At 39.9% G+C, this 24223-nt stretch overlaps 1 protein-coding gene across 3 annotated transcripts in view; it reads left to right on the top strand.

Annotated features, from left to right (window-relative positions):
• The first annotated feature begins 530 nt into the window (after window positions 1–530).
• Window positions 531–24223, top strand: part of IPPK (inositol-pentakisphosphate 2-kinase) — a 31226-nt gene continuing 7533 nt past the window's right edge. Inside the window, exons 1-10 of one of the 3 annotated variants that reach the window (XM_028718843.2) lie at window positions 531–1017; window positions 9106–9153; window positions 10504–10599; window positions 12040–12106; window positions 15606–15718; window positions 16663–16752; window positions 17582–17640; window positions 18122–18194; window positions 20663–20942; window positions 22429–22579. In XM_028718843.2, the coding sequence (XP_028574676.1) occupies window positions 937–1017; window positions 9106–9153; window positions 10504–10599; window positions 12040–12106; window positions 15606–15718; window positions 16663–16752; window positions 17582–17640; window positions 18122–18194; window positions 20663–20942; window positions 22429–22579 (1058 nt within the window). In that variant the 5' untranslated portion in view covers window positions 531–936. Of the gene's footprint in view, window positions 1018–1356; window positions 1432–9105; window positions 9154–10503; window positions 10600–12039; window positions 12107–13413; window positions 13520–15605; window positions 15719–16662; window positions 16753–17581; window positions 17641–18121; window positions 18195–20662; window positions 20943–22428; window positions 22580–24223 lie in introns of those variants that run through there. The other 2 variants (XM_028718845.2, XM_028718844.2) reach the window with 2 other exon arrangements.

The raw sequence follows: 24223 nt of genomic DNA on the forward strand, positions 1-24223 counted from the left end.
ACCAAACTGCCTTGTGAGGGCAGGGGCCTCTGAAATGTGGGCTGGAAGCATTTTAAATATGCAAATGACTAAATAAATTATTATTTTAACTAGTGTGCAACTGGATATTTTAATTTCGTTTTTAACTTGTTATTACATACTCCAAGCCTCCAGGGTAGGGGGCAGAAGATATATTTAAATAAATGAATACAATAGCGAGCAGACTCCTGTCTACCTCCGATGCTAATCAAAGCCAGGGTCTGTCGTACAATCCTAAGATGTAGGCCATGTGGTTAAATATATATATATAAGAAGAGGCGATCATTTTGCAGTCAATTCCTGAAGCCGGTTTAGAAGGGACGGCGGCTTCTGAACAAACTGCCAAAACCAGCTTGCCGCCGCTCTTCCTTTATCATATCATACACGCACACCTATGAACCGCGCTAAGGCTCCTGCGCATGCTCAGGGTCTTCCCGGTCAAGGGTGACGAACCTATTTCTTCCCGAACTTGCCAGAAATAAAGATGGCGCTTGCTACAGCCGTAGCCTTGCGGGAAGAATAGGAGCTGAGGCTGATGCCCCCATTAAATAGGGCCGGTTAAGGAAGTCCCGCCCCCCATACAAACCTATACAGTATATTATTTTCTCGGGTGGGTGACCTCCGCGTGCCCCAAGGCGGAAGGTGGAACTTCCTGTTCCGATCCGGGCGAGGACGCTAGTGTGGGCTGGGAAACAACCAGGTGGTCGGCTTCGTTGAGCGCGTTGTCCGGAGAGGCTGCGCCTCATCGCTGTGTAGGGACTTGGGGGCGGGAGGCCGCGCGCGCAGTGGGACGGGGTGAAAACGGAGGCCGGAGCTGAGGGAGGAGAAGCGGCAAGAAGCAGCAGCAGCAGGAGGCGACGACGACGACCGCCCGCCCGCCTTGCCGGAAACCAAAACGGAGGGGCCATTGGCTGGGGGATGGAAGCGGAGAAAATGGATGAGAATGAATGGCGATACCACGGGGAAGGCAACAAGAGCCTCGTCGTCTCCCACAGACAGGTAAAAAAGAAGAAAGGCGCCGGCCGCCTCTTGCCTCGCGCGCGCCTGAGGTTAGCTGCCAACCGCTCTCCTGAGTCTCGTGCTTAACGGTTCGGGCTTTTTTCTTCCTTTTTTGAAAAAACAAACAGACAACCCCCGCCTTCCACCCTTAACGGAAATTTTGGCCGGTCAGTTAGAGGGGGGCGGGGAAGGAGGGAACTGAAGGCCCGTCAGTTCCTCCCGCTTCACCTCTTCAGGGCTCCCTCCGCTGCTCCCCGCTTCCCTTGCCTCGGAAGAGGTGCCCGGGGGAGGCGGGGAGGGGAGGGAGGACACCCGCCGGGGAAAGCTCGCCTTTCTCCTTCATCAGCGGGTGAGCGAAGTGGTCCAACAGCCTCTCCTCCTCCTCCTCCTCTCGCTCCCCTCAGAAGCATAACGGTAAAATCAGACGCTCCTTATTTCTCTCTCCGTGACACTTTTTTTGGGGGGGACTGGGGGACATAAAACATTTTTATACCGCCGTTTTCGTTAAGCTAACAGACTTTGAAAGAAGTTGGTATCTTAAAGTATAACAACAAAAAACTGTGTCGAGACAACGAACTCTAATCGCAGTTGATCAGCAAATCAGATCTTCGGGGTTTTTTTGTGGGGAGGGGAGTAAGTTTTGGAAACTCCCCTCATGTATAGGGAAACTCACTGTGTACATGAAAGATATATAGCTAAAGGCTCCATCCCTACCAAAATGGGTGCCATCCCTGATTTGTGTGCCGGAGAAGCATCGTTTTATTAGATGCCCATGGTCCTTAATCACACTGTGCCTTAATGTGTGTTGCGTTATGATAATTCAAGCTGAGTGACTTTCTTTTTCAGTGCTGGAAAGGGCTTGGGGGAGGAGAAAGAGTATTAAAAGCAAGTTATCTTAAAGCTGACTGGAAAGGGCCTGAGTCATGGTTGTGGAACAGATCTTACACCTCTGACAAAATAAGTGGGGAAAATGGCTATGATGTCCTGGGAGGAAGGCTATTCACTGCACCATGGCAGGAGGAAAAATCCCAAAATGGTGCAAGTCACTATTTAAAAGTGCTGGTGTGTTTAACACAAATGTCTTCTTTCTTCACACATCAAATGTAGTACATTTTATGAAATGGCAGACTTGTTTTCTAGGAAGGTGTAATCTAATGAAAGCTCTGTGCTAATTGAGATTTTTTTCGTTGTGTTTCATCTATTGATTCCCTCCTCCTCCAGTGACAGCTAATGTAGAATAGACCAGGAGACTCATATTAGAACCCGTGCTCAACCACAAAGCTTGCTCTCAGCTTAACTTAACCTCACAAGGTGGTTATGAGGATAATATGTGAAGGTGGTATGTGCTTCTTGGAGTGGGATAAAAATGTACATGTGATTATTAATATAGCATTATGGTACCTTTTTGGGGACCAACCAAGAATGTCACAAAAACATGACAGGCTTTCAAATTCTCCAGAACCTTTCCTCAGGCAAAATTTTGCACAAAGCAGGGGAAAGGGTGATGAGGAAGAGGAAGCAACTTGAAAGAAATTAGGCTGATACAGCCATGAGGTTAGTTTATAGACTTGGTTTCAAGATTAATATTGCAGGATGAAAATGTCCCTCACATGTGCTGCTGTGATATATATACTTAGGGTTCTGGGGGAAAAAAGCAATGGCTGCTTTCCATCTCTGAGAAATTGAAGTCTGGCTTGTAACTTCAGGTTGATAAATAAGAATCTAAGCATCCTTTGTCTCCCATTATTTGGCACAACCATAACCATCTGTTTTAGTGCTCCTAAAAGAAAGTTGAATGATGCTGTTGCTGACTTGATACTGAATATATATGGTGTGTACTGGGTTTTAGGGGAGGGGTAGTACCTCCCCTCATCATGCTTCTTTTGGAGTAGCTTGTTCACCTTTGGTCCCCACCCTGCACTCAGCTCTCACCAGGGACTCCTAGACGCTGCCAGCTCAGCATGCAACAGCAGCCATACCTGAGGTAACGGCTTTGACTAGTTGGCTAAACCAGGTGAGGGTAGCTAATGGATCTCAAAACCTTGGTGACTTAGGAACGTCTCCTGTATGCAGACACTTTCCAGCAGATTGAGTGGATGAAACCAATAGCGTGCCCAATGGCCAAGAAGGTGGTTTCTGTATGTTCTGTAGAGGGAAGTGAGGGACAGATGGGGCTCATCAACATGGGAAGGTATCCCATCTAGGAGAAGGAAAACTGATCCTAAATTTCCTCTGCCTTGAGGGATATCTTCTGGAGAAGAAATCTGGAGTGGAGTCCTTAAGGCGCTTAGATTGTGCCTTGTACACCTTCTGGCAACTCCTGCAGCCAAGCTGGTGTCAAACATATTGCTCTGCTTTCCTTTGGACCACATCATTATGCCGAGAGGGTATTGTTGTCTGGGCAGCCCAGGATTTCCATATACACTGTCCAGGCTTGTACCCCAAGGTCACGCTGGTGCTGCTACAGCAGCGTTTTGACTTCACCCCCAGAGGTGTACCCCATTGTCTCTTGAAACAGACAGATGCCAACAACTGAATATATTTACCTGCCTGTTAAAGAATTAGAAATATGACTTGTGCAAGTAATTAATCCCTGAAACATGGGTCCAGTGCAAATGTAACTCTGCCCAGTTGCCTAATTCCTCCCTCATCTCTTTATCTTTCAAAGCTATTTGTAGTTAGCATTACAACTAAAGTGGCATTTTCAATTTTAATTATTGTCAACAAATCAGTTAATTTTTTTGAAATCATGGTTGCAAACTGTGGTTTGGGTTTACCGTGGTTAGCATTAGCTTTATTGTAAATGAAATGCTCATCATAGTTTGTTCAAAAAACAAAGAAGGGGAAATACCTTCGTGAGAGGAGATAAATTCATGTGCCTGCGTCAGGGATGGGGAACCTTTGGTCCATGGGCCTAATTTGGCTTGCCAAGCCTGCCCACTTGGTCCATGAGGCAGTTTTGGCCAAGCCATGTTTGCCCTATGCCTGGCATGTTTGATATCAGATGTGGGGCTTGGACAAAAGGGGCTGATGTCTGCAAAGCCCTTTGTGCAGTGCCTCTGAGTAACTATTTTAGTTATTTTTTTGCTCCTCCGTTGGCAGGGGTAGAAAAAAGGAAACAGGTGTGTGAAGAATTGTATATTTGCACGGTATTCCGTGAAATATTCTGTCCCTTGTTGATCCTGTTCTTCTTCTCTTTGTAACAGAGCTTGAACACGCACACGGAAAAGGTCTGAGCAGGTTCTGCTGCTTTTTCCTTTTGTGCACAAAGTTTATTGATCTGCCCAGTGCTGTTCTCACCCAAGTCTCGGTGTATATAATATGCTGAGCTAGTTTTGGTGCAGTGCTTGATGTTCAGCATAGTTGCATCTCTCTGTTCCCAGCATTTGGATAAGCTGAAGAAACTAGTTACTAGGATATGAGGCTCGTATCTTTTTGTGTGGTGCCAAGATACTTGCATGCGATACCTAAATACAGTTGGATTTTCAGTTAACCAAAGTAATAGCAACAGGGCTGAAAATATACTAGTTTGTGGTAGCTTAGCATAACCAAATGCATGTTCACGCATAATGGTGTCCTTGTCAATTTCAGCATCAGTTGAACAGCAGTGTGTACTAAAATCTGACGTACAACAGGACATTTGGAGTAGTAAGGCATTCAGTGATTATTGTGTTTAGAAATAATGCTAAGCCATGAAGTTCAGTTTGTGCAACTCTGCTGTGCAGACAACTTTTCAGTGTCGAAGCTAGAACTTGGGGCTTGTTATCAGCTTCCTGAACATGTTTTGTTTAGGAGAAATAAAGTGTGAATGCTGTATTTACAGCCTATCACAGAAAGTACTTAGGCACTTCCCTTAAGCAACTGGTTACATAAATATTGTGGGAACTGTGGGATGCTTGCTGGAACATGCATAAGACTGCATGTAAGGACTTATAGCACAGCTACTTCCACAACATGGTTAATATAATCACAATAAACAGTTGCTATTTATTTTTGACTAGTGAAGTCATGATAAAACTGAAGTAGCTCAGTTCCCTTGTGTTGACCAACAAATATTTTCCCTTGACCAACAAATATTTCCTCCTGCACCTTAATTGCCTGACAGAACAATGGGACTTGCAAAAGCATTTTGTATTCCATTTTGGAAAATGATGTTTTTGAACTGGGGCTGGGGTTTCATATTAGAGGAGCTGCACAGTTTTCTTAATCCAGTTATATTCACATGTTTCCAATACATTGTTAGACACAGAATTCAATTGTTAAATCTGTCTTTTTCAAAAGCAGGTCACACTAAATCTCAGAAAGAAATCTTCCTTTCACTGTTGAAAATAAATGTTCACTTAATTTATAGTATTGTTACTATATGGTAGCTACAGCTTTCTGACAAACTCCTATTTACTTCAATAATTTGAAAAATCCTTTTTAGTAAGATGAACCTATGGAAAATGTGAGGCACATGCTAGTAAGCTTACAATAATAGAAATATTCAGGCAACCATTTTACTTCCATGTAAGCAAATATGCAAGGGAGAGTTTCGGTGTTCTGCCAAGCCCTGCCCCCCTCTGTACATCACTTTCAACCTGTTTACAGCCTTGCTTGTGGAGGGCTGTAATCATGTTGAAAGTTATACAGATTTTTGACTTGATCAGTGTCATTGTAACCACATATAATGTAGAAGCAACTGATACTAATCTTATTAAAATCTTGAGTCTGTTGTTAACCCTATAAATTATTTTTAAGAACCAAATTCCCCTGTAGTGCTACTTAGTACTAGTCAGAGTCCAATACCATTCATTAAATGCTCATTTTTGCCTTTGTTATTTTGGAAACCAGGACAGTATAATAAACTAAGTTTCCCCAGAGACCATATGTAATGAATTAAGAAGCAACTTCACTTCTTGTTGAGAGACAATTTGATGCTGTTTGGTAAATGGGCACCAGAGCTTGAATATATAAACTATTTTAATTGCTTTTACCCAATGTCTAGGCTTGCTGATTAAATGTTCACAGAACAGGTGGTCTTGAGCATTGCCAGAATTAGTGTTCCCAAGTTAAGGACAAATTCTTCTTGTTGTTTAAAGCTAAGTTAACACTCCCTTTTATTTTAAGGGGTGCTGCAGTAGAAATGAGTATGAGATATGTATGCTGTGAAGTCTGCTTTGAGATTTCCAAGGGAGCAACACCATGTGTCTCACTGTAATAGTTCTCCTACCCACAAATAGAACATTTTGAAGAGAGGGCTTCATTACATACACAGCCACTGCTTGAAGATGTTGAGAAACACAAATTGAAGTAGTAGTCTTATTGGACAAGCATATTATCCATTTGTTTGCATCTCTATGATGCGGTGGAAAAACCCATTTCAAACTTGGTCATCAGAAGTACCAACATCATGTCCCCTCTCCCACACTACCAGAATGATTAGTCCTATAAATCTTGAAAAACCAAGCTCAACTGATCATGTTTTGTATTGCATTCTTGGCACAATGTTAGTCTGAACAAAAGCAAGGGAACAATACACACAGCCCTGCTGGTTTGAATAAAATCTGGATTATCAGCAGTATGGTAAACATTTTAACTGTAGCTGACCACAGATGTGGCTTTTGAAAATCCTCCTATTTGGCTGTAAGAAACAGAAGAATTTACTGGAATCTAGTTCTGTTATTGAAAAGTTCATTTGCTGTGTATTTTGTTCTTGTACTTTTCAGAGTAAATAAGAAAGCAAGTTAGAAAAATAATTTAAACATAAAAATTATTGAAAAACATGGAATATCAGCAGAATGTTACTTAGTTGTACAACTTTTAGTCTTAGGTTTGTTTGTTTTTTTTTAAAAAAAACTTGATTTGATTTCAAGCCTGGCAAATTCAGTGCCATGTTACTGTAAACAAAGTGAGGAAATCTTTGCTTCCTGTAGCTTTCAAGGAAGTATTGCACATACGCCAGCAAAGGACATAAGGTAAATGAGTTTGAAATAACAAAATTCACTTCTAGTGCCTATTTGTGAAATATTTCTATAAGAGCATATAGTTGGTTTCCGTAACAGCTGACAAACTGTAAGTTTATGAATAGTTGTGTTTACTGTGTCTCCTTAAGGAGAAAAGCTGTAAAATAGATGTGCATGCAACCTCTGTTGCTATAAAGCATAGAGGGATACATTATTTTTAAAATACCACTTATGGACTAAAATAAATGTATTTTGTATTAAAGTAATGATCGTTATCTACATATTGAAAATAATGCCTAAAAGGTCTGAGATTTGGAGAATAATACAGGTTGCACAAATGTGTATTTTTTAAATAATGACTAGGTCTGCAGAACATGTTAAACTTCTGTATTGCCTTTTTTCAAAGTTCAATGTGTATACAAATTCATAAGATAACATGTCAACAGACAATAGAAGGATAAAAGCAGAATAAAAAACACAAAATCACCGTATGTATATACTCGAGTATAAGCCGACCCAAATATAAGCCGAGGCACCTAATTTTAGGACAAAAAACTGGCAAAACTTATTGACTTGAGTATAAGCCAGTTCACCACACCACAAACCTGGTGGTGATGGCAGTAGAGTAGGAAGAACAAGCGGCCCGAAAAAGCTGCTTTCGGGCTGCTCGTTCTGCCGCTGCCGACAGCGGAAAAGGCGGAGGAGGAGGAAGGAGCAGCCTGAAAGGGCTACTTTTGGGCTGCTCGTTCCTCCTCTGCTGCCGCCGACAGGAGCAAAGGCGGAGAAGGAGGAACGAGAAGCCGCTTGTCCCTCCGTCTCTGCCTCTGCCACTTGCAAGAGCAGGCATAGAAGCCTGGTTGGGAGAGGCGCAGCACAGCGCCTCTACCAGCCGTGGCTCCTGTGCCTGCCCTCGTCCCTCCTGTGCCTGCCCTTGTTTCTCTTCAGCTGCCCGCCTCACTCGAGTATAAGCTGAGGCAGGCTTTTTCAGCATAAAAAATATGTTGAAAAAGTCGGCTTATATTCGAGTATATACAGTAGTATTAACTTAAATAATAGCTGTCTGAAACACAGGCAGTTATAAAACTTCCTCTTACAACTGTTTAGATATTTCTTTTTTTTGGTCTTCAGGCCAAATACATGTACCCCATGTACAGATTTTCATATTTTTATTGATTCTAGGATAGTTGTTTCTGTTTTCTTGCACTGAAGACAGGGGAGATGTTGAACTTAATCAAGGCAGGCACATTCTGATTTTTGAGACAGTCTTTAACATCTGCTCATATTTGCAGAAAATAACTTCTAGGGCCTACCTGATCTCAAACCTATCACAGGGAAGATCTATCCTGGTGGCTAGGGGAAAAGGAATGGCAAACTACAGAGATTCCAGGGAAAGTGCATTCAAAAGGAAGAGAATACAGCAGGTCTTTAGGAGCAGGAGCCCTGTGATTCCTGTTGCCTGGTATCCAAACAACTCATTTATCACTGACTTCACTCAATGGTTAAAACATCTGAGAAACAGGAGCAGCCAGATTGGCTTATTTCACAGAAATTGCTACAAATACCTGCACATTTTGCTTCATAAATTTCTTTCTTGGCCTGCTAGACACTTTTTAAAAAAATTAAATGAAAGTTTATAGTCTAGGGCCTCTGGCTAGAGCACCAATGAAGGCCTTTGTGGGTAGCAGGTTGACAGTTCCCAATCTAAATGGACTGCTGATCTGATCCAGTAAAATCAATTGATATGTTTTGTTTGTCACCTGTCAATGCATTGATAACTAAATAAAGAATGCACAGAATACTGAGCAAATGTATGCTTGCTTCCCCTAAAAGCAGGGGCACTGCTAAGTACTTAAAGGATTCAGAAATAGGCTTACAACACAAATTTGCAAATTAAGATAGTGGATGGCTGGGATCTTACGGGTACTGCACTTTGCATTGAGCCTAGCTGCCATGTAAACAAAGTAAAAAAATAAAAAGGTAGAAAAGGGCAGGAATCCTGAGGCCTGCCACATACAACAGTGCCCCTGCTTAATAGATAAAGTGGTTTACTTGTGCAAATTATTTTACTGCAATGGGTTGGTACAGCTTGTTTTCCAAATTACAAATCTATATTAATTCACTCATTTTTTGAATTAAATTTCAGCGTTGTGTGGTACTACGTTTTTTGAAGTTTCCTCCAAATCGAGACAAGGTGAGACCATTATCATTTGTTATTCCCTTTTATCCTTCTTGTTTCCCACCAAAGAAATTTCAGCTTCTATTTAAAAAGGAGAATTAATTTTCATTCCCACTTTCTGTGAGCTCAAGGAGGCCTCAGCATTATTTTTTTTAAAAACCAACAGCAGCTTGATTAAAATATTATCAGAGATCTGAGGATTTGCAATCCTTTGATTAGCTGGGCTTTTAACCAATTAGTAGATTGAGATATTGCCAGATCTTGATAAACTTGCTTTTGATGATCTTCAATGAAAAGCACTGTAGAATAGTAACTATTCATATGAATTATTTCATTGTAATAAGCAAAAATGGCTCCAGTAGAAGAAACAAAGTCAATGCATATTAGTATTGCAGAAGACTTGGGATTTTAGAACACAGTTTGATAATTGGTTAGATCCCCCTGTGGAGAAGTGTCTTTGCTAACCGGATTTTGAAAATCAGGTTTTGCATATGGGAGCAGTAGTAGAAAAACTTGCTGCTTATAATGGCTTGATTAACCCATAGTTTAAAAATATGGTTTGATATGAACATGCAGCATGCTGTTTTATGTTGTAAACCTCCCTATGATCTTTGGATGAGGGGTGGTATATAAATTTAATAAATAATAATAAATAATGCTTGAGTACACTGCTAAAAAGCCGTCATTGTGCCTTTCTCCCACTTCTGCTATTGCCACTCCACAGGGACACAAGCCAGTATATTGCTTGTCGTGACAAGGCCTGGCTGAAGGCCTGGCCCGGCTGCAGCTTGCCCCTCTTTAGCTGCAGGAGCTCAGCCACATGGCATTGATGAGCGGGCCTGTAGTGAGGACACATGGTTGCGCCCCTTCATAATTTTGTGCCCGGAGCAATTGCCCCTATGGCCTTGCCACGCCACTGCTTACAGCAAGAAGATTTAAGCAAAGTGCTACTTGTATTTAAATTCATTTCTGACTAATATGACATGGGAACCAGACCATTTTGTTTGGTAGCTTATGGTGGGTGTTGTGGACTTTGCAAATTTAAAGTACAGTGGTAGCTGTACTTCAGGTTACAGACTCCGCTAACCCAGAAATAGTACCTTAGGTTAAGAACTTTACTTCAGGATGAGAACAGAAATCACACAGTGGCGGTGTGGCGGCAGCAGCGGGAGGCCCCATTAGCTAAAGTGGTGCTTCAGGTTAAGAATAGTTTCAGGTTAAGAACGGACCTCCGGAACGAATTAAGTTCTTAACCCGAGGTACCACTGTAATCTTTTTCAGAGGTTGTTTCTAAGTGGATTTAACTGTTATCTAGTAATGCTGCATAATCTGTGTTTCAACAGCAATTTGTAATTTGTTTTTTAGACACCAGAAGAAATCTTTCAACATCTTCAGAACATAGTATACTTTGGCAAACACATAATGAAGCAGTTTTTTGGGGAGAAGTATGTTCACCATGGGGTAACTATTATTTCTTGTTTCATTAAGTGTTTTTCCTACTGTTGTGTTTTTGTTAACATCTGTAGCCAAGCTGGTTGGTTTGGTTTTTGTATGAAGGAACATTGCATTAAATCTCCATATTTAACCTGCTTTTAGATTGCTCATATAGAACATAGAGCAGTGGACATAATGTCTATTACGTATCTCTAGGATTAGTTGTGCTCGCCTTTGCAGCATAGACTGAGCTGTAGAGTAGCAACAGGAGTGTGTGTGGGTTTCCTGCGACTCTATTGAATGTTCAATCTTAATTCTGCTACTGAAATTTTAAAATACCCTAATTCTGATAGATTATCCTTCATTTGAGTGAGGAATGCAGTAAATATTTACTCCTTTTTTTAAAAAAAAGGTCTTAAAATGTTTATGTGAAAAGAATCTCTGAAGAAAAATGTAACTTGTATACTACTTCCATATGAAAATGTAAACTGTTGCATATGAAAGAATCTCAAAGCTCCATATTTGAAGGAAAAGAGGACCCACCCCCCGATTAGCATGATGCTACCTTTATATCAGGCTACTGTTTCTTCCAAGGAGAACTATTGTCTGATGTGTATGTTCTTAATGTCTTTAATTTTTTTTGTATTGTCTGATTCCCTGGGCTCCTTTTATGAAAAAGGGCAGGATGAATGGATAGTTACAAAGCTGACCTATCAGAAAAACTACCCTACTCTTACAGGGCCATTTTCTGTGCTTCAGTATCAATTGATCAAAAAATAAAAAAGTGTTCTGGTTGATTGCTGCTTAGATATAAAAGAGAAAATACTACTTAAATATTTAAATATACTACTTAAATATTAAATATTCAGCAATAATCTGAATATTCCTAAGAAGTGCATATTGCTTAAGATCGGAGTCTCCTTTGAGTTCAGTGGAAAGCCTAATCAGCCTTGTCTCTTCAAGAAAAGGTGATGGAGCGCTGGGGACTTTCCACTTAATTTATTCTCCTGAATTCCAGCTGGACTGATTAATGCTAATGATTAATGACTTAAGGGCTGTTTGCTTCTGACTGGTAAACTTAAAATGTGAAGACATTTTTTCAGTCACTGCTGTGGCTACAGAAGTGCTTAGGAGAGGGAAAAGATGTAATCATGCTTAGCACATAGTGATAAGTGGGACAAACTGTTAATGTAAATATGAGTACTTCTTACTAGGAATGTGACATAACTTGAACACCGGCTTTTCCCATTTGTCACAATTATGGTTTTATAAGAAGAGTTGGGCAAGATTGCCAGACAAAACTATTTTCCCTCACTATAGGAATGTCATGTAAATTTTTGTCTTTTTTTATTCCACCTTTCCACCTAAAGGATCCACCTAAAGTGACTCTCTTTCAAGTCAGTGCTCTTTCACTTTGTTGCAAATGTGCAATTCATTATGTAAAATAATGTTTCCTTTTTTCTTTAGGAAGTTGTGCAGCTGTCTTTGGACTTTCTGAAACAGCTTTGTTTAAAGATCCAGTCAGAGAGGCCAGGTAAGGAATTAAAATAATGGCATGACTACTTGCACAAAATATGGAATGTGCCTTATCTGAAATCTGCTTTTAAAAGAATACAGAATTGCAAAATGTGTCACACACGTCGAACAGTATTGGAAATGCTTTCTTGGTTGCCTGAGAGAATTGAATTGCCTCCCAAGTGAGCAGGCAAGAGAGCCATGTGTGCACCCTCTGCAATTTTGGGGTTGGTGTGTGTGAGTTTTTAATTTTCCCATTTCCTGAAAGGCAAAAGGGGCTGTTATGTGTCCTTATTTCTGGAGGCAGAGTATAGGGGTTGCTTTTCTGAACACCCTCCCTCCTTGGAGACAGAGAAACATCTTTGTGCACTGCTCCGGAATGGAGCACCGGAATTCTGAAGACTACTGCTGACTGTGAGGATGAGGAGAAAATGTCACATGCTGCCTCCAAAAGTGAGACATATTCTGGCTAGATCGATTCCTCCAGTTATTTTTTTGCAAGTATGTGAGCTCTTTGTTTTCATTTGAGTCTTTCTTATGCACCTGGGGCATAAATGAAATTTGGATGGATTCTGCCCACCTGATTCTCATATTGTCTACTAGTTTCATCTTGTCCAAGGATTTTTGTTAGGGGGCAAAACAGTTGTCCCCCCCCCCCCCCCGAATAACCCTACAAAAATGATTTTTTCCCCTTTGTGAAATTAATAAAGGTAGGTGCTTCCCTCAATTACCTCTGTCTACATATGCATCTAAGTTAAGCATAACCTGAATAATTCCCTGTATGCATTGCCTCTCTCCATCCATACCTCCCATGGAATGTTTGTGGAGTTGAGTTTCTGTTTGGTAGCAGATGTGATCATCTGTTTAACTTGCTGTTAAATTGGGCACTAGTACTTTACTAAAGGAGTGTTTCAGTTATGGTGTATGTTTGCATTTGAATCGAACTGTTTGGCAGTGAAGCTTGTGCTGGTTAATAGTTTAAGGTGGTGTTTCTGAAAAGTTAGCCAGGCCCATGCAAACATGTTATGTCACCAAGATGATAAAGAATATAATCCCTCTTTCAAAATAAACTTGCCCTAAAATAAACTTGTCCTCATTAGGGATAAAAAATAGTACAATGGCCTATTGTTTTGGTAAAGCTGCTGCATTTGTATTTGGATGCAAAATGATACACAACCCGAGGCCTTGCTAAGAGGGAGAAAATTTGCTTAATATTTGAATGGTGGGTCACTTAGTCCTGGTGAAATTCCAGTTCCTGTGATTAATGGAGCCCAATTTATTTGTGCATATAATCCTGGTGGATGAATTATTCACTTCTCTTCTTAGATCTAACAATATTGTGCAGTGTTGCTGGCTCAGATAAATTCCGTTCTAGGTGTCACACCTGTTGAGTTAGCCATTTTCTGCAGCATGGTGCAGATTCTTCTGTCAGGTAAATTTACAGGCTTGCATTTCTCAAGCAGCTACTTCACAACCAGTGCATAAAATGACAGTGGTTTTTCTGTAAAGGTTTTAAAGATGTGCTGGTATTCATGCATATAGTTTCGGCAAACCAAATTCTCTAACTTTGGGAAACATTTGCAAAAGGAAAGTTAAAACTATGCATGTCGAATGTTATAAAACACTCTGGCTAGAAAATAGTTTATGCTCTATTTATAACTGCACTTGACTGAACTTTTCTCTGGCATTTATGTTGCTTTGGAGAAGGGACACAAAACAAAGTTATTGACCTCTTGTAGTAAACTTCATGGAGGCTTTTGACAGAATAATGTTGCCTGCAATTTTATTCTACCCTTCCTCCCTCCAAAGAACTCAGAGCAGTACTTGTAGCCTCAACAATTACTCTGAGGTAGGTTAAAGCTGTTTGTGCCTCATAGTCAGCAGGGACTTAATGTGGGTTTCTCATGTTGAAGCCCAGAAGCTTAGCCATGGTACCACATTGATTCCTTGGTCAGTTTAAAAGATTTGCTGAACTACCTCTGGCCTTACTGTCCTGTAGTTAATGTACAGTGGTACCTCGGGTTAAGTACTTAATTCGTTTCGGAGGTCTGTTCTTAACCTGAAGCTGTTCTTAACCTGAAGCACCACTTTAGCTAATGGGGCCTCCTGCTGCTGTGCCACTGGAGCACGATTTCTGTTCTCACCCTGAAGCAAAGTTCTTAACCTGAAGCACTATTTCTGGGATAGCGGAGTGTGTAACCTGAAGCGTATGTAACCTGAAGCATATGTAACCCGAGGTACCACTGTAGTTCTTTCTAAGTAGTTGTTGCTTTTGCAGTGTCTTGTACAAAGATGTTAATAGATTATGCTTTTAGTCTAAAGATTGTATATAATTCTGGACTTCAAAGAGATCTTTCTGTGTTTATGGAAAATTTTACAAAATAGTTTCCAGTTGTGCGAATAACTTAATGGCAGTCCTGTTTTATTAGTGCGTAGCTGGTAAAAATCAGAACCTCTTAGATGTTGTATGATGCAAGCATTTGTAGTAAGTGTAATCACACAAGCTAAGTGCTTTGAAAATGCAGGGTTTGCTGGACCACTTAAGCAATGGAACCATGCCTCAAGATTGTTGGTCCTGCTTCACACATATGACTTCCTCTCTGGAATAAATCCACAAAATACAGTTTGTCCTTGCATTTGAAGTGTCCTGCTAGCTTACTGTGGCTGTCAAGTTGTCTGTGCACAACAGCATTGGTGCTACATCATGCTTAATGTAGCAGTTCTTTTTGCCTGAATGACTGTGGCACCTTGTGTCTCCCACTACATGTTTATGGGGTCTGCCTTTCTTGCACTTACTTCAGGAGACATGAGTAAAGAGTGATACTTAATTTTGCTTCTGAAGAAGATAGGATTGGGAGAGAATGGCCTTTTCTAAAAGTATTTTTGATGCCTGCTAGAGGGGTGGACTGTAATGAATTAAAGAGGCAGGTTGTTTGGGTGAAATGCAAAGTGTTCTTGCTCTTATATAGGTGAAAACATGCTTGGAGATCCCTTTTACTCAAATTTTTGAATGTTTGGCTTGACTGTGCTGGTTCACAAAAGCCACATCAAAGGTGTTTTTTGCTTAAACTCCCAAACATTTGGTGTAGTTCTTCTATTGGTCGGTTTTATTACACTTACAGGGGCACTTCCTTTGAAGTCCCAGAGTAGCTTACACTTGGGCTCTAAGGCAGCTTCACATCCAAGTACTGACTAGACTTTTAAGGCACGCTTATGTTAAGCAGTGGAACAACATTGTGTGATTTCAGTATATTCACGAAGGTAAATGAAGCAGGAGTATCTCCTGCATGCAGGCGAAGCAGTGTAATGTGGGTTCCTGTCTGTTTTCTTTTTACTTATTGCATTTCATGATGGATACAGATGCGGGAGAGACAATTTCTGGAAAAATCTCTACAGTGTAATGTAAGACAACATTTCCTCTTAAAGGTGGCAAACTGATGGCTGTGAGTTTATTTGTATTGCCCATAACACTTCAGCACTGAACATGGATGCAAACAGTTATTTCTTTTTATCCACAGAGTCTCGCTGTGATAAAGACATGGATGCTCTTAGTGGTTATGCTATGTGCCTTCCTAACCTTACTAGGCTACATGTTGTTGAACATCGACCAATACTTTGTGTAGAGATTAAGGTGAGTCTGTCAGGATTTTAAAAGCAAAAAAATAATAATAACCCCTCAACTTTGAACAGCCCCATTCGCCTGGCAGCTGGTCTGTCAAGAAAAATGTGTCTCATTTTAAATTATTGGAGCCAAGGCCTGTTCTTGTATACTCACTTTGTGTTTAGTAATAATTAGTTGCTGAGAGTATGAGCCCCTGTTTCTTTGGTGTTGCCACCCCTTCAACTCCCTGTGGAGCTATTTTGCTGGAAATTATGGGCCCCAAAGTACTGTGAATGTGAACAGTCTGAATTCTGTGTCACCATTAGAGGTACAGTGAAGAGGTGATTTGATATAATAGGTGAAACATTTTATGCCAGCCAGTTGTTTAAGTTTGTATAAACATTTGAACCTGTACAATTAGAAGCTTAGAGCAAAAATAATAATAAATAATACAGACTGTTTTCCCTCATGCTGAGAGTTGCTCTTATCACAAAGGAGATAGGGACAGACAACAGGACTACAGAGAATGATTTTGTATTTCTATGTGATAATGAAAAAGACATGTATAAATGACCTCTTCTCATATGTTAATTTTTCGGCATTTATGCAAAGTTAAATTATTTACAAACCTGAAAACTGAACAGTTATGCTCAGTTACGAGTTATGCATTGGATTGGTTAAATGTTAGTTTAATTGAGATGTTTTACAAGTATTGAGGGAGATACTGCTTTGGGATGTATCAGAAATCATTAAGGTAGCCCTTCTCTATATTAATCACAGAGCATGAAGAGAGATAATCCTGATGCTCACATGTATCTGGGGTGGTGTGAATATATACACGTCTACCAAAACTTATTTATGGAGAAAGGCTAGATCCAGAGAGAAAGACACTTCAAATGACATTTTAGACCCCCTCGCCCAAATAGTGCCTTCTAAATACAAAGTGTGCTAATAATTTTAATTTATTCTTGCAGCCCAAATGTGGCTTCCTCCCTTTCTCCAGTCATGTTTCACAGGAGATAAAGCACAAAGTATGTCGTTACTGCATGCATCAACATCTAAAGGTAATGTCTTATCTACAAGATATTCCCCCCCCCCCTTTGGTTAGTAAAATGATAGAACTAACATTCCATCTTGGGTACAGTCCACCAAACAAGAACTATTGAAATTGTGCCTATTGCTTGCTTTACTGAAACATATTTTAAGGAGATTAGTACTTGCATATAATTTTGTTTTGTCTAAGGAATAAATAAAGTACCATTCTTAGTTGAGCATTTTTGGGTGTAATTTGTAATTGAGAACTGGGATACCTCAGAGCATGAGACTCTTAATCTCAGGGTTGTGGGTTCAAGTCCCATGTTGGGTGAAAGATTCCTGCATTGCACTGGGTTGGACTAGATTACCCTTGTGGCATCTTCCAACTCTACACTTCTATGATTCTGTGAATGCCTTTATGATAAAATATATATGAAAAAACTCATTTAACCCACTGTGTCTTCATCAAAAAGCATTAGTGTAACTTCTTATGTTCCTTGACATATTGTTTTCATTGAGAAACATATAGATTTATGTGGAGGAGAATTTCCACATCACCATAGACCTTTCTGCACTTGCAAAAATGCTCTACATTACATTGAAACTAGAGACGAAATGCTTTTGTTAGAGAAAACAAAAGACAAGTAACTGCTAGCTGATCAAATCTTAACATTTAACAGGTGATGTTATATGACAAATAACATGTGGACACCACTGAAGTTTAAATTGCATGAGCTACTTGTATATTTGAGATCCTAAAGGTTCTACGGGTGTAATGCTTGTTGCAGATGTTTTCTAGAAAATGTGAATACATAGTTGGGATCTCCCCTTGTACTCATAAATAATGTGTTTTAACAGGTAGCAAAAGGAAAGTGGAAACGGCAAAGTAAATATTGTCCTCTGGATCTCTTCTCAGGGTGAGAGCTGTTACGTTTTTATGAATGCTTTGTGTTAGGTTTGTATCACTACCATTAATAGTACTTATTTACTGTTACTTAATTTATTTATTTTAAAATTTCTGTATTGCTTTGTATTTTTAATAAAAATCTTTTCAATTTTGTGTAGGGTCAGGTGCTATAGGTGCTGAATGAAAGGCAAGGACAGTATTCCTAGCTTGAGAATCTTCTCTGTTAGAGAAAAAAGGGTGGGTTCTGGTGGAGATATCAAAGGGGCAAGTAATGTGGCAATGGCAGTTACGGGCAAGTGTAAATGTGGCTTCAGAAACACCTTGCTGAAGAAGGAGGTCTTGAAGATGATGCCCAAGCATTAGAGGCAGGTTTCTTGAGAATAAAGGTTAGGAAGGAAATATTGAGTACAGATTAGAGGCAGCAAGAATGTTTTAGTGTTTGCCTGGTCACATTTCTTCATTTAAATAGTCCAATGTGGTTTTCCTTTTAGAAATAAACAGCGAATGCACTTTGCCTTGAGAAGTCTGCTACAGGAAGCACAGAATAACTTAAAAATATTTAAGGTAAGGTGCACTGGAAATTGCAATAAGTTTTTGTTCTTCACCATGTCTGTTGCCCCTTGTTAGTATGCTTTACTGGGTGACCAGCTGCTAGTCCCACAGGCTTAAATACAACAAGGTCAGTCTTTACTGGATAAAAATTGGATACATATTGATGCATATAGAAACAAAGTTATTTATTTCATTTCCTAAAATAAAAAAATCTGTAGAGATAGGCAAGGAAATGGAGGAAGTGCAAATATGGTTATGTAAAGTTGAATTGAAGTGTGAAACTACTGCCTGTTGCTGTCAAAGAGGACATAGAGGCTTATTTTTGATCTTAGTACTAAGTACCACAGTACCAATATTTGCAATGTCAGCTACAAAGATCATATGATGAGAAAGATCTGTTATCATATGACTTCCGGTGACTGACATGTTGGTGTGTTTTACTCAAAATGATCTTATTAGCCAAATTCAAAGGCCTGGTGGGATTAATTAGACCTGAGGGCTAAAGGTTCTCCTGCTGTACTAAGCCATATTTTAGCATTTGGCTTGCACACTTTTGAGATGTGCTACAAGGAGGTGTTTGGAAGTGTTTACTTCTTGTTTAGATTGACTGCAACTTGCCATGTCTAAACATGGTCCAACTGGCTTAATCTTTCCTATAGTTAGCTAAAATGAGCCTGCTTCAAACCATGTTTTTTAAAGCTGCTTTATTTCAGTTAACCATAGTCAAGATTAACCACAGTTTAGGGTTCAGGCAACTTGTAAACTGGTTAATATAAAATGAAAGAACTTGCTGATTTCATGACTGAATAGCTGTGCAGTGTGATCCCAAGGGTTGCTCACTCAGCCTTATTATTGCAGTGCCAGCTATAGATAAGCATTGCATCTCAGCACAACCACTGACTGTCCTCCCAAGTCTCCTCTGTTTATGTGATGGTTCTTTTGGTGAATCCTACCACAACAGAGACCATGGGAGGAATTCAATGTCATAATCTTTTGATTGTTCTGTCAGTGCAAGCATTTCAGCTAGCCAGATGAAATGGTTCTCCATCTCCCCCACCCTGCATACTGTTCTGGAGTTTATCCCAACCTCCAGAGCCAATTTTTTTTTTTGGGGTGGGGGGATGTACTGGGGAGGAGAGGGTAAACACCCATTGTGTAAGCGTATGTCCTCATTAGGTGTATCCCGCCTGCTTTCTCATTTTTTAGCCCTGTATTAGCCAAATTCAACAGGATCTTTCCTTCCTAGTGGCATTCAGATAAGGTGTGTGGTGAACATAAGGAATTGTTCTATAAAGGAAGTCTTTATCTAGCACTTAATCTCATTATAAACCAAAATAGCAAACTTGACTAGTTGTACACCAGTACATGGCTGTACATACTCTGTGTTTTAAAAGTGCAGAGTCTGCTCCATGAAAAGCTTAATTCTAGAAACTACAAAAGTTCATAAGCAAATATTTGTGTTTTGCATTACTTGTTCCATTTTAAACTGAAATAGTGAGAATTCTGAAATCTGCACCTGCATGGCACAGTTGTAGATTAATGGCATACATGAGCCCTGTCTCCCTCTGCTGACTGTCTTTAGTTTTTGATGGTACTGTTAGTAATTTGATCTGTTCAGTGGTGAGCCTGTATGTTAGCACAATGATCAAAGAATGTTTTGAACAAACCTTGCCTTTATTAATTTGTTAATATGCTTTGTACCGATTTATCAGATAATTCTGAAGAAAGCAAAACGAGAGGAAAAAGACTTGCTTGCTAAATATACATGGCTAAACTAATTCACAGAAGTCAGTGGGTGTCTTTCTATCTAATTTGTTTTTAAGTTGTGTTCTGTGTCAATAACTTTTTTTGTTTAAGTATCTTTTTTCCTGTCAGAGGCTAAGCTTCTTCCTCATGACTTATAATTAGTGGTATCCCACTTAGCAATTGAATAAGCTCCTTGTTTTAACTTAGGTTTGTATTTTGGCCTTCTTCCAGAGAGCTGAGGCTGGAACTATGCTTGGCAGTAGTTCTAGGTCTGAGAAACCAGGTTGCTGCTTAGCTCTTGAAAAAATGGCAGTGGAGACTGAAATTTGGAAGAGGAAAGCAGCACCATGGCTTCTTAATCTCTAGCTAAGGTTTGCAGATGTGTTTGCCCCTTCCTTTGCCTGCTGCATTCCCTTGCCAAATCACACCTTTCTCCTGCCACACTTCAATCTGGCTACCCAGATTGTTCCCAGACTTGATCTGCTGCTGTACATTTAGTTCACAACCTGACAATATCTCTGTGAGGTAGGAGAAGTGTCCCCTTATGCAAGGTTATTTAGTGTGCTTCACAGCTGAGCAGGATTCAGTCCTTAGCTTCCCACTTTGAAACCCAGTTTTCCAAGCCACAAAAGCACAGGACATACAAGCATGCAGTGTCTGTTACTCCATACATTTTGCTAATATGAAAAAAATAAAATTTTAGATGTATGACTTCTTTTTCCTTCCTGTTACAGAATGGTGAACTAATTTATGGTTGTAAAGATAATGAGGACGCTCTCTCTGATTTGAATGAACTTGCTTGCCACCTGAAGCCTTTTTTCTTTCCTTCAAATGGCCTGGTCAATGGAACTCATTGTACACGGACAGTTCTGAAAGAATTAATCCATGTAATAACAATGGCTCTACTGAGTAGCACAGATGCCTGCAAAGCAGGTGATATGAAGACAGTTCCCTCCTCACAAGGAAGGAGTTTCTGTGAAGCTAGTGCTTTCAGTAAAGAAATAGCAAGAAATGGTAAGCAATTTCTGAGTTTCATCTGCCCTTCTAGAATTCAAATGATAAAATACTGTACAGCAAGATATGCATTGCTGTCAGTGTGGTTGCCACTGGGTTGAACTGTAAGTAATCTCTGTCTAATCTGGGTTTTCTGGCTTCCCAATAATGTACTTAGCTTTTAAATCAGAAAATCTGCTATGCTTCCGACCTTAATACTTGTCAGGAAAGCATACTAGTATGAGTCTAGATGTGTATATGCTTCCCCACTGTGTCTGCATAATATACATAAAAGTATGTGAATCAATCAATTACTTTAGTAATCATTTTTCAGAATGCATTGATAAAATGATTATCTGCACTGTAATTTTCAAGTTGTCTATTTGCTGCAAAGCCCCGTGTGTTTCACATGTATATTGCAGAGTTTTCAAGAGATTTTTCAGTGTAGAAAACGCAAAGCTAATTCTGGGCATCCCACTTCTTCAGACTTGTAGAACTTGCATATTTTGTTTCTCTAGGCCTATGCTGTTGCTTTTAGAGCTGTAGTTAATAGAATATTTCAGCAGCTTCTGTACTTCCCCTCCTTGCCACGGACTGCTTGAAAATTGATGAGGGCGGGATTCAACTAATGAGTCCTGACAGCAGAAGCCCGTGCAAGAACTTCTGCTTGTGCATTGGGGCTTCCTCCCACTGTGCCTCCCTAAATTATCTCATGAGGGTGTAGGAAAACCTCCAGAACAGCATGTGGTGGGAGATAAGGAGTACTTGTCCTAATGAAACAATCAACATAGTGCAACATTGAAATGTTGAGAAATAAAAGTGGCAATAAAAACACAATTAAAAATCAATATGAATACTGAATGGACTGTACACAATTGCTGCTCCTGCTGTTCTTCATGGCCACACTTGTAGACCACCTGAATGAAGCTTGCAGACCACTGATGGTCTGTGGACCATAGTTTGGGAACCCCCGGAATATGGCATTAAAAATCTACACTGTGTAAAATGTGCCTTTTATACAAAACTTAGATTTGCAAAGATGTGCATGATTAAAAATCAATTAAATCAGTTTGGTGAAATTTTTCTTCTGAATAACTTGAGGGTGGGGAACTGGGTATTTTCAAAATGTGCTAAGATAATATTTCTTCTTAGGATTGACTCTCAAATATTGTACAACTTGAGGCCTTGACATTTAAAAATGTATGCCATTTGCATTAGCATTAGCATATCACCATAAATCTTCCCTCAATATTGGGAGCAGTAAAGGACTTACATTTCTCTCTTGTTTTGAAAATGTCCTTTCTAACTAGAGCTGAACACTGAATTACAGTGCCTCATTGTTTCCCTTTTTGAACTGGGAGTACAAATCTGGCTTTTGTTTTGAAATACATAAATTGGGCATGGTTAATCTCCCCTGCTCCATAACTTTGCTTTTGTTAGTTGTGAGCAGAGAGGTTCGTATATATATTTTTGTCAAACCAGTTTTGAAAACATACTTTCCTTTCAGGCAAAAATAAAATGGAGACCTCTGGCTTGCCCAAAGAATGTCTCCTCTACAAAACACTCCAGGCTCAGATGCTGGATATGCTGGATATTGAGGGTGTATATCCTTTGTACAACAGAGTGGAGCAATACTTGGAAGAGTTTCCCAAAGAGAGGTAAGATTTCATGGCACCAGTTTTTAACTTGTCAAGTGGAATGGAGTAGAGCTTAGTGAAGCTCACTGAGCAATGTGGAAGATTGTTCTCAAAGGCTCATTAAGGTTTCTTTAAAACTCGGAGGGCCTGTTCAGCTATTCTAGGATTATCTTCACCATGATACTGGGGATTAGGGCTTGCGGGAAGCTGCTGCATTTATTTGACCCTTCAGATCTACCAGTTTAAGAAAACAATGATGTCATTCTATGTACAGCTCTGAGTCGTAATATACAGCTTAGCTTAGCGTCTTGAGTAAAGAAGGTGGTCTGTAATATTACAACCTCTGCATAAATCCAGAAGTTATACTGCAGAAATTACCCACAGTTCACTGACCCAAATGCCACACTACCAATATTGTTGGCAACTGCCCTTCTTTCATACCACATTGGATAAAGGACTCCTGTCACAAAATAGCTTTTTTGACAGTTCTTGTTCTTATTTACACAGCTTTTCTTTAACACAGTAATAGTTATTCACTTTCTGTGTTGGGAAAAGAAAGACAGTAATGGGCTGGTTCTCATAAAATGCACACTCCTCCTCTGTTGAGAAGAGGATCTACCAACAATATTGCAGTGTGGCATTTGAGTTAGTGAAATATGGATTATTTCTGCAGTTCTGGAATATAACATTTGGACTGATGCAGAGGTTGTAATATTCTTTTCTGCCAATATTACTTTTGGTTTCAAAGAATATAACATATAACATAGTGTTATATGTGAACCAGGAGTCCTGGTTTTAAAACAAACAATGGTATCTGATAAACAAGTGAACTTCAAACTGTGGATGGCGTTTTCAACTAACCATTGCTTATTTTAAACCAGGATTCCTGGTTCACACAACACTAAGCTCAGTTTCTTTGAACCTGATATTAAACTCAGTGGAAGTGGACATTGTTCAGGTTCACCCACACAGCACTACATGCAGGGGTGGGGGAACATGTCTGCTTCCAGACAACTCCCATTATCCCCTGGCCATTGGCCATGTTGGCTTGGGGTGATGGGAGTTGGAAGTTGAACATCATCTGGAGTGCCATAGGTTCCTCACCTCTGGGGACTAAACCAAGGTTTAATGTTAAGTGCAAGCCAGTGGATTCTGCTCACATTAGGAATGAAAGAGAGAGACTTCTGCATTGTTAGGGACTTGCTTTGTTAGGGACTTGCTTCTTTCTAAGTCAGTGTAGACCCAAAAAACAAGAGTGTTGCTAAGTATTTATATACTGAATTTCTTATTTCAAAAAGTACACACAAAGCATGAACTTTAGAGAAATGGACTGACAAGTTGGTCTGGACTAAGAAGAGCATCTTGCAGCAGTACAAAAACACTTTAAAATGGACATGACAGACTAGACGGAACCCTGAACAAAGGGCTCTGCAACATTTTTATTTCAGGTTCTATTTCAAAAACAAAAGACTAGAATGTTACTTTGGAGATGCCTTGTTTTTCCAATAATAGTTCCATGGCTCATCTCTTGTGATTTTAGACAAAGGTCACTAGAGGGTGCAACAGCCTCACTTGTTAAAAACACTTTTTTTTTTTTGAGCAGCTAGATGTACGGTAAGAAAACAGCAGCGCAAACAAATTTGGTGCAATTGTTTAATGACACAA

Source organism: Podarcis muralis, chromosome 2 (genome assembly GCF_964188315.1).
Source record: "Podarcis muralis chromosome 2, rPodMur119.hap1.1, whole genome shotgun sequence".
NCBI lineage: Eukaryota > Metazoa > Chordata > Lepidosauria > Squamata > Lacertidae > Podarcis > Podarcis muralis.